A 10426-nucleotide genomic window follows, 5' to 3' on the forward strand; every position below is an offset into this window, starting at 1 on the left:
TTTGTTTTTATTTGTTCTTTAATTACGGAAAACTCACCTTTTCAATATCGTCCATCATGACAGCATTTATCTTTGGCATTTGTTCACTTTTCCCAATCGCATTGACAATCAATTTTAAATCGTCACGTCGATCCTGTGGATATGAAAGCCATTAAATCTTATTTCAGAATAAAACCAAATTTAGCGAAATAGCTTTGAATTAAGTTTCTAAAACTTTAAACACACCTTGAAGAAAATGAAGAGTTGACTTTACATTCAAAAATATCTAAATATCAAAAAATTTTCAAAAAAATATTAGACCGAATTTTTTTGTAACAAAAAATCTTTTTTTTTATTAAAAATGATTTTATTGAAGTTTCAACACAACAAGCATAACATGTTTAGTCAAAAAATTCAATATTTTTTATGATTTCAATATTTTGTATTTATCACAACGAAAAAGAAATAACATTGGTTTGGATTTCTCTATGTTTGAAAGACATGAATTTCTAACCACAGTGATAGCTTACGAGTACGCACGTGACACTCGCGTGACACTCACGAGATACTCGATGCACAAAAATCAGATACCAAATAAAACTCTTTTGGAGTCCAAGCACTTGTCCAAGGACCAAACTATGCAATCTTAGAAGATAATTTCTTATTGTGAGAAATTTCTTATTATCTTTCAATTTAGATACATTTTGGAACTCCTGTGCAATGCAGTTCACTTTTTTTATATCTTTTATACGGAATGCGCTTAAAAGCTGTACTGCGGCGGCACGTCCGACATAAGTTCAAAAAATTTCATACTAACGCAATAAGCAATTCTTGTAGACACGCCGCGAGCAAATCTTGAAAAAAAGACGCGGGCGTTTGTGTTACTTTTGCTGTCTGGGAGCGTTACGTTTTCATTTTCGAATAAAAAATGGTGTTGATTTTTCCAAGACTTAATGAGAATTTAAACTAAACGTAATATAAAACATAAATTTTGAAAAATTGTTGCTCATTTTATTTATTTATTTTGATGTTGATGTTCTTTTCACATTCTACCGCACTTTAAAATTAGCTTTTTTACTGCGGCACTTTTAGTGTTTTTTGATATTTTTAGTTGGGCTTGATTTCGCCCCCGCAACACAGAAAATTGAATTATGTTCCAAGAAACTTAAACAGTAGTGCATCGAGCACAGTGGAACAAATAAATGAAAATATTTAGCAATGATAGAAATTCGCAAATATATATATATACTTTATACTTCTAACGTCAATCAGCTCAGCTATCTAACATTTAAGAAATGTGAGTCGACATTCAAATTGTGCTTCTGAGTTAAACTCTGGCATAGTAACGCCAAGCCCATTCCACTATAAGAACTAAGCGGAATGTTCTATTGGTTTTTGAAAAATGATTCCTTTCTATTACGTTTACAATCATCGCAATATAATGATTACTGTAAAATGTTCCCACACCAATCGGATTCGCAGATTATTCACTGTGTGAAATTGTGTTCCATATAAGAACTGTTTCTCGATAAATATAAAAATAAATTCCCTAATCAATCACTTTTGCATTTATACCAATTTATTAGTAAATAATTTGAATGTTTCAATATAAACCCATTTGTTTTTTTAATGTAATAATGTATAGTTCTATTTCTATTTCTATTTAACTATCCCGATTTTGGCTTAATTCTAGTTTCCTGAGTACGTCTATTTCACAAAGGATGTTAGTAGAGTTTGCTGTTTTTGCAACTTTTTCCACTAAACCATATGCCGAACTAGTTTACTGTCTTGAGATATACACATTGACTAAAGTGATAAAAATTGCATATTCGCGCCCTTTAAGGCCGACAAGTATATGCAATTTTTACACTAAATTTCACAGTCGTCTGTTAGTACCAAGTAGACGCGCTCTGGCTTCTCGAAAACTATGCTATATGGTCATATAGTGTACTGGGCTAAATTGTTAAAAATAGCTGTCAATTATTTAATTTACTAAAATCCGTTGCTAGTAAGCGTGCCGGAAAATAGGAATGAGTCCCCAACACTTTACATTCAAATTTAATGAAAATAATTAAAAACAAAGAAGTTTCTATCGAAATCGCTAGTTGGAATTAGTTTTTGATGTGATATTTATTCAAGACCCATCACCGAACATCATTTCTTTGATGAGCATGAAAAAGTTAAAACCAAATTACAAATAAATTAATATAAATCTATAATTGATTTTCTATTGAATGAATTGAATAATGTCAAGATCATGAATATATTATGATGATGACGAAGCTGCAACTCACAGTACTTGAAGTATTGGCATCTGTAAAGGTAGTCGTAATGCTCATTTAAATGAAATTGTTTCTCACCAATATTTAAGTTAATATCTATGTATGTATGTGTTATGTATTGAAACTTCAATACATAAACTGCGACATTAACATATGTTAATCTTATCAATGCGTTCATGTGTGTTGTATAGTATAGTTTGGTTAAGAATATATACATATGTATACTCGGGCTTAATATAAGTTCTCAAGGAATCAAATTTAAATCACTTTCATCAATTAAGCGTTTTTAGGAATTCAAATATACTTTCAATAATTCTTGCTTAGTAATTTTTGTATTATTAAAATTCTTAACTCTGCAATGTGGATGAATATGCTGAATTCTAGACTGTTTAAGAAAGACAGTTTACTGTGTTCTATTAGAACCACAGTAACAGTAGTTCTTGTTTTAGTTTAGATTGAACTAAATTTGTGATAAATGAAATGTTAACACTACTGTATGTTTCAAAGTTCATGCACATAGTCCACTTTCTTCTTAAGATCTAATTCAATAAAAATATAACCAAAAACAAACACATTTGCTCCAACTACTACCTTCTCCCCTCTCCATTAATGAGCGCCACGAATTTCAATTACCGAACAAATCTCTGCAAACAATGTTTATTATTAAACAGAAGAGTAGAGCACCAAAGTTTTGTTCTCTCTGAAAAAATAAAATATTTCTCTCACACACTTGTTGTTTGAGATAGAGTGGGACCATTCTGTAGGAAAAGCAGACAGACAGTAACCCAAATAATACAAGAGGGCAATTAACTTGTCTTTGGCGTGAGCATGGAAAGCCCCGCATCCATTTAAATGCAGTAATCAATCTTTCGTACTGTGCAGTGATCAATTGCATTGTTAAAAGATTGTTTCCATACGCAACGTGCGGAAAAACATATGTTTCAAATGAATATAATTTTCTTTCATTTTTCGGATGATTTAATTGCTTAAATGTATTTGAAGGAAATAGACAAATAATTTAGTTGGACAGTACACAGATGTGGGAAATGCAATTTGGCGTTTGGCCCAAATATCCACAATACAGTAAACTGTGGAATTGGATTGTATTTTTCTACGGTTCATAGCTGTTACTATGTGCAAATATAAATGAAATGAAAAATTAGCTAATACAAATATAAGAAAATAATTAAAAACCACAACTGCAACCAGATTAAGAAATATTGATTCATTACGTACATTCACTTCATTAAGCCGTCGTTCCAGTTCCTCTATTGAATTATGGTCTACTGGCTTTTCAATCAAATCATTAATACGCTTGAGTCCTTTGCAAACTAATTCCTCTACATTGATACCTTTTATGCTCAACTTTTCTAAAGTGGAACGAGGACTTGATGTTTCACCGTTATCGTTGGTCGCAGTTACTTCAGGAACTTTAGACCTAAAAATAGCAAATAAATCTATTAATAATTGGAGTTACGAAATAAAAAAAAAATCAAACATAGGCCAACATACGTGGTTAAATAAAATAAAATATAAATAAATTAAAATATAAATAAATTAAAATATAAATAAATTAAAATATAAATAAATTAAAATATAAATAAATTAAAATATAAATAAATTAAAATATAAATAAAATGAAAATAAATTCTGAAAGTAAAACATATAAAACAAAGATAAAAATGTAGAAGGCAAGTGACATGAACAAGGACTATATTATAGTAAATATCATATAACAATAAATATAAAACGTATTATTAAGTTTTAGAAATTAAATACAGTACGCTTATGTTCCAAAGGTTATCGAGACTATTGATACGGAATGATTATCAAGAAATATCTATTTTTACTAATAATGTAATGAACCATAATTTATATTGTATATTTTATAGCCTAGAGTATATATAACAACACATCTTTACATTTATATTCAATGTATCTATATATTTATTATATTTGCAAATGAACAATTCATATAAATCGCAATATTTACAGCTAAATTGGGAAGTTTGATGAAATTGATCGTGTACGTATAAAATAAATAGGAAATAAAATAAATAAGATTTCGTTTCAGATTACAACTGATAATCACATTACTTAAGTTACAAGAAATATTTACCAGACAATATTTTAGGTTTACGTTATTTGTATAACATATATGCAGGATGTTTCATTTTAAAGTATTTTTACTTTATAAAGTGAGTCCTTGATGTTAAGAAATGCAGGTCTTTGTTCTTGGCATGTGCCGGTACAGTATATCATCATATTACAATTATTTTGTTTATTAATAATATAATTAATATGCAGATATACTACAAATTTTATTAGAAGTATTTTTCATGTATCATGCACTGCTTTACTGCAATCAGTCTTCGAAGTGGACTGCTTGTGCTATCATTATGAGTAGTAAAAAATAAATTCTTCTACTGAAGGTGTTTTTCCGATAGTCGATACTTTGACATTCTGTACTTCGGTAGTACACACTTTTTTGTTTTTTGAAACAAGGATTTTCGTCTTAATGAGCAAACCCTTTAAAGCCAAAGATCTTGTATTATATACATAAAATTAATATGTATTGTATTGAACTATTCAAAAAAAAATTACAATTATAAAACTATTATATATTTATAATATGATAATAATATACAAACAGATATGATAATAATATACAAACAGACAGTAAATAAGCTAAAATGACGGGTAAACTTGAAATATTTTATATTAAACATAGCAATTTTCTCCTATAAGCATATATAATTAGATAAATAAAACAAAATAATAATACAAAACTTTTTTAAAAATTGTATTATTTAACTACTGACCAATTAACCCGTTAAAAACAAAATTTTTATTACAAATAATTAGTAAACAAAACATAATATAATGCCAATAGTTGTACAATGATCTGAAAGCTTTTTCTATGACTAATAAAATAATAGTAATAATAACAATGATAAAATAATTGAAGTTAATATACAAGTAATATATAATGATAAATAATAGTATGACGTACTTTGACTGCTGCACTTCACGAAATTTTTCACGTAAAATAATTTGTGTTTTCATTACAAGTCGAGAAACGCTGCCCTGTTTACCATGCGTTTCAAGCACCAGTGAGTCCCCCTGAGAAATTAAAGTTGCAGCATCAGGAGCAATTATTAATTTCAGATCTTCCACAGCACTAAAAAAACCAATAAACCAATTAATGGAATCATTTCGTTATAAGTAAATATTATAAGCAACTTACGCTTCACCGTCAGGGCAATTTTCTATAAGTTCCTTAGTGGTTTCCAATTTTCTAATCATATATTTGGACATCTTTTCAAACTCATTTACTCTTTGTTCTAAAGATGAGTCTGACATGCGGACGTTGTTACTTAATATTTCCATATCCGGACTCTGAAGTGTTATATTAGAATCATCTATGGAAGTGGAATTTGACAGTACTTTGTTATGGCAAGAGTCCGATTTTTTAGTTGAGGGTGTTTCCATGCGACTCTACCAAATAAAAATAGTCTTTATTAGTAAAATAAGTATGATTTTCATTTCAAAAACGATTATTTTTAATTTTTTGTATTAATTTCAATAATTTTCCAATATTAATTATTAATCATATTACCGTATCACTATCGGAATCAAAAGTTGGTGTCATTTCCATTGAGAAGCGCGGAATTTCTTCATCGTCAGAAAAAACCAAAGGTTCTACATCAAAACTAGTTTCCTTATCAGCATTGTAAAAACTATTTCGTTCTAGTTCAAGTCCACTTAAACTCTCAGTTGGTATTTCAACTGTCATTTTCAATTGACGCCAACGCTTAGCTTTAGGCTGCTTTAATTCAGTTTCTTTGGAATCGTCATCGCATTCTTCTTCCGAGTCACGTAATATGTCACGTTCATTTTCCATACGTTTACGTTTTTCCTCAAAAGAAATTCTTTGCTTTTCTACACGCAATATCGGAGTGCTAGTGTTATTAGCTTCGGGTCTCAGTTCTACTTCTTCGCTAAACATAACTTTAGGAGACTCACAGAGCGAACGTTTGCTTTTACTTCTTCGGACTTCTTTGCCATCAGCATCTATTCGCATAGACGAATCTGAGTCTTCAGATAGATCTATAATTTGTACAGTTTCTACATATTCTGGCACGAAAGGCTCAACACTCTCTAAAATGTTTACTGTATCGACTATTTCGCCTATGTGTGGCTCCAACTCTATGTTCTGCACGGACATTTTATCGTTTTGAATATTTTTTGCTTTGATTTCGACCATTTGGGCGTGATTTTCTCCACTTTTGCTTTTTGGCAACTTATGGGAATTGTTTCTAACTTCATTCTGTTCTGTTAAACTTTGAGGATTTAGAGATATTTGAGAAAATAATGAACTCGATTCAGCCAATCGAAATGTTTGCGGAGGCAATAAGTCTGGGAGCACTTGCTGCTCAATAGTTTGTTCCTCTTTCATAACGCGTGTTGGAGAGTTTGATTCAATACTGGTTTGCGTTGTATTTGCATCATTTGCCGAAGGTGTTCTTGCACGACGCTGTCGCACAGTGTCACTTACAATAACAATTTCAGTGTCTTCATCTAAATTTGTATGTGTCTTGATTGACGAATCAGCAGGTAAGTCAGCTTCTAGTGTTGAAGCTTCATCAAAAAGGGTCTTAACCGCATCCTGTGAAAATTTTAAGTATTATACAAATGTCTCCAAAGTATGTCTTTTTATGACTGCAGTTTACTGTGAACCAAGTTAACTAAATAATGTTGTGAAGAACGCTTAAAACTACATTCTTAAAAAATGTTAGGCGAGTTTTAAATTAATGTGCATACTTAAGTCGCCAATATGTTATACAAAATAAGTCTCCAATAGCGTTGCCAATACCAAATTGCATTGGGTAAATGGTGATGTTAATATTTATTTTGATGTTAAATAATGGAAAGGGACATTTACAGATGTTTTTTAAATGCTCTTGCCGGTATTTGCCGGTATTTGCACTAACCACTTTTATATATATATATTTTTTTTTTTTAATTTATAAAACTCTACAAAAATGACACCAACTTTCTGCTGTTGAAATTTTTAGTGATACACTAATTACCTGGGTAAAGTGGGTAATTTAAAATGATAAAATGATGTGCATAAACTAATTATATATATGTTTATATCATTTTACATAATGAAATTATTTCTAAAGCATTATTATCACTACGAGGGCTAGAGTAAGATTATATATTAATAATAAGGTGAACAGAAATTTTAATAGTAAAATAATAAATGTGCAAGTTAATTAAAATTAATTAAAAATAGGTTTTAGTTAAGCGTTATAGGCAGTTTTGCTAATAATAGATAATAGTAAATGTTTAAATAAATATTTTAAATATGACATAGAAATAATTTTAATCAAATTTAAATTTAAAGTAGATAAATGATATTAAGCAAATCCCAAATCAGAACGCAGTTAATCAATAAAGCAGGAACATTTATCATAAAATGTATTTACAGTTTGCATTTTAAATGAAGTCTCCAAATAATACTTACCACTACAATTGCAATCACTTGTTGCTGTAAGTTCTCAATTTCAGGATTCGAGGGTACATTAATCTGCTTTAAATCATGTTCCATTGCCCTAGAAAACAGAGCAAGCAATTTTTAAAACAATATTTTTATTTACAAACAATATAGGTTAGGACACACCTTAGAGTTTCCAACGATATATTATCCAAATTTTGTAAAGTGGTTTTCATTTCGGTGAGTCGTTTTATCACATCAGCGCTGGTATGCTTTAAGTAAGTGGCTTTAAGCTTATCAATCCTCTTACGTGTGTCCTCCATACAGGTCTGATCACATGATTGCCTGTATTCTTCGTAAATGTCTTCACATTTTTGTAAGACATCTTCCAGATCTAAAAATACAGTGTTGCGTTCATGCATTTCTTGAAGTGCCTCAAAACGAAGTATAAGCTGTTCGGCACTATCAAAGCAATCATCAAGTTGATGTGCTAGTTTCAATAAAGTCTCCAAAAAGATTTTAGATTGCGTTACATTTTCTCCCAACGCATTGTAGAGGTGCTTTAGAGCGTCTATACGTTGACTTAAATGCTTCGGTGATTTTGTGAACTTGTCTTCACAAACTTTGCGCCCCGTTTTTATAGTGCTCTCAATTTCAGACTTAATTTCTGACAACGTACGATAAATTTGCTAAAATAATTAAAGTTAAAATAGTTATATAAGTTACTTTTTAATATAAATTTTTTTTATATATAAAATATTTTTATATTTACCAAGCACTTTTGGTACTGTATTTGTACAGTGCTCGGACCAGCAGAAGCTACATCTAACACCAGTGTAGACCGTTCCACGTTTCTTAACTCTGCTACAGCACGATTCAGACGTGATTCATAAGCTGGCTGTGGGGCAGTGCACTTGTTCAGTTTAATTTGACATGCCTTAAAGCGTAACTCCATAAGATTTAGCTGTTCTTGTAAGCGGTTAGCAGCTTCCAGCTTTCCATTGCGTGTAAGTTCCATTATAACATCTTCGATTTCTTTGAAGGATTTTTCATTTACCTCAAATTCTTTAACCAACCGCTTTAGAAGCAGAAACAGTTAGTTTTATTATTCAATCTTCTAGCATTATCTTTCATACACTTACTTGAAACTCTTCAGGAAGATCCTCAATTGTAACATCATTTTCCAGATGCTCGCTGAGTATCTCATCGACACGGGTAAGCCAAGCTTCGAATTGTACTATACATTTTTCAGATTGTTCAGCTTCACTGACTTCTTTCTCTAATATTTCAGTACGCTGTTTAGCCTTATATTGTAGTTGAGTCCACCGCTCTACAATTGTGTCGATCTCTTCTCTTACTGAGTTGGCCATAAACTCATTTTCAATTAGCTCACTGCCAATTTCTTGAATTTTTTCAAGCCATTCATCGGAATGCGCACGTAATACATTCTCCAAATCCTAATAGAAAAATATTTTCAAACAATTAACATTTACAACTTTTTCAAATAGTATTAGTACTTACATCCAGCTCTTCTATGATTTCTTCTGCATCTGCATTTTCTGGTGTACTGCGGATTTTATTTTCCAGACGATCTAAATAACCCGATTCAGACACCATAAACTTTTTAAACTCACCTAACTGTGTTGATATATGTTCTAGTAAAGCTGTTTTTGCATAAACTAATTCCGTGACCTGCGTCCAACGCGCGTTTAAACGTGTAACTTTCTTTGTTAACAAGGCATATTCTGAATCTACTTTTTCTTCTCCCGTCGATTTGAGTTCGTCTATTTGTAATAAAATATCCCCGCCGTGATCGTTCAGCTCTCGAAAGTTATCTGTCTCACGTTCACATGTTTCTTTCAATGTCTGAAATTTGGATTTTATCTGGAAGAGTTCATTGGAGTTCATTATCTCGGAAATTTTCGTTTTTGGCGTATTTATTTCGAGTTCGCTAAGCCAATCTTCTGTTTTATTCAAACGGTCGAAAATCTCTTCAGTTTTGGCAAGTATTTGTGTTCTTTTGTATACATAATCCTTATGCAAATTCTGCACATTTGCGAAAAATTCATTCAATTCCTTTATTTGGTTCAGCAAATGTGTGCGATGTGTATTTTCCGCATCCTTTATAATAATCTCGCTGAAGTTACGAGCACTTATAACGTCGATTTCGATCTTACGCAACTCCATGTTAAAACGTTGATTATCCATCTCACTGTTTCGGACATTTAAAGTATCTCCATCTTGTTTAAGTGTGGACTCTAGTTTACGTAAAACCACAATGATGGCGTTATATTCCGCTGTAAAGTGATTTAGATTTTCAATTGCAGTCGTTTGTTTTATGATTCGTTCGTTCAAGTATTCTGGAACCTTTGCCCAATTTTCAGCAAATTCAGTGGTAATTGCATCGGGTCGTCGTAAGTACACAAAATCATAATCAATTTTTAAGTTTTCTAATTCATCTAATAAGTTGTTTAATGCCTTTTGCTGTGCCTGCATTGGTTCCAAGTCATCCACCAACACTTGCGCCTTTACTACCTCTGCGACAAATTCTTCTAATAATTGTAATCTTTGATTTACCTCATCCATGCCACCTTCTTCTCTAATTAAAGTAATAATGGCACGTTTCATATCATTCCAACTATCATAGAATATATTAAAATCT

The 10426-nt window shown here is 31.0% G+C and overlaps 1 protein-coding gene across 1 annotated transcript in view; it reads right to left on the bottom strand.

Moving 5' to 3' along the window:
• Window positions 1–10418, bottom strand: part of LOC119677135 (dystrophin, isoforms A/C/F/G/H-like) — a 62853-nt gene extending 52435 nt beyond the window's left edge. Inside the window, exons 1-10 of the mRNA XM_038088401.1 lie at window positions 9286–10418; window positions 8907–9221; window positions 8537–8842; window positions 7951–8453; window positions 7795–7882; window positions 5881–6930; window positions 5509–5759; window positions 5275–5442; window positions 3498–3699; window positions 27–133 (exon numbers count right to left, since the gene is read on the bottom strand). Coding sequence (XP_037944329.1) covers window positions 27–133; window positions 3498–3699; window positions 5275–5442; window positions 5509–5759; window positions 5881–6930; window positions 7795–7882; window positions 7951–8453; window positions 8537–8842; window positions 8907–9221; window positions 9286–10392 — 4097 coding nt within the window. The 5' untranslated portion in view covers window positions 10393–10418. The remainder of the gene's footprint in view (window positions 1–26; window positions 134–3497; window positions 3700–5274; window positions 5443–5508; window positions 5760–5880; window positions 6931–7794; window positions 7883–7950; window positions 8454–8536; window positions 8843–8906; window positions 9222–9285) is intronic.
• Window positions 10419–10426: the final 8 nt, after the last annotated feature.

This window comes from Teleopsis dalmanni, chromosome 2 (assembly GCF_002237135.1).
Source record: "Teleopsis dalmanni isolate 2A chromosome 2, ASM223713v2, whole genome shotgun sequence".
In the NCBI taxonomy this organism is placed as follows: domain Eukaryota; kingdom Metazoa; phylum Arthropoda; class Insecta; order Diptera; family Diopsidae; genus Teleopsis; species Teleopsis dalmanni.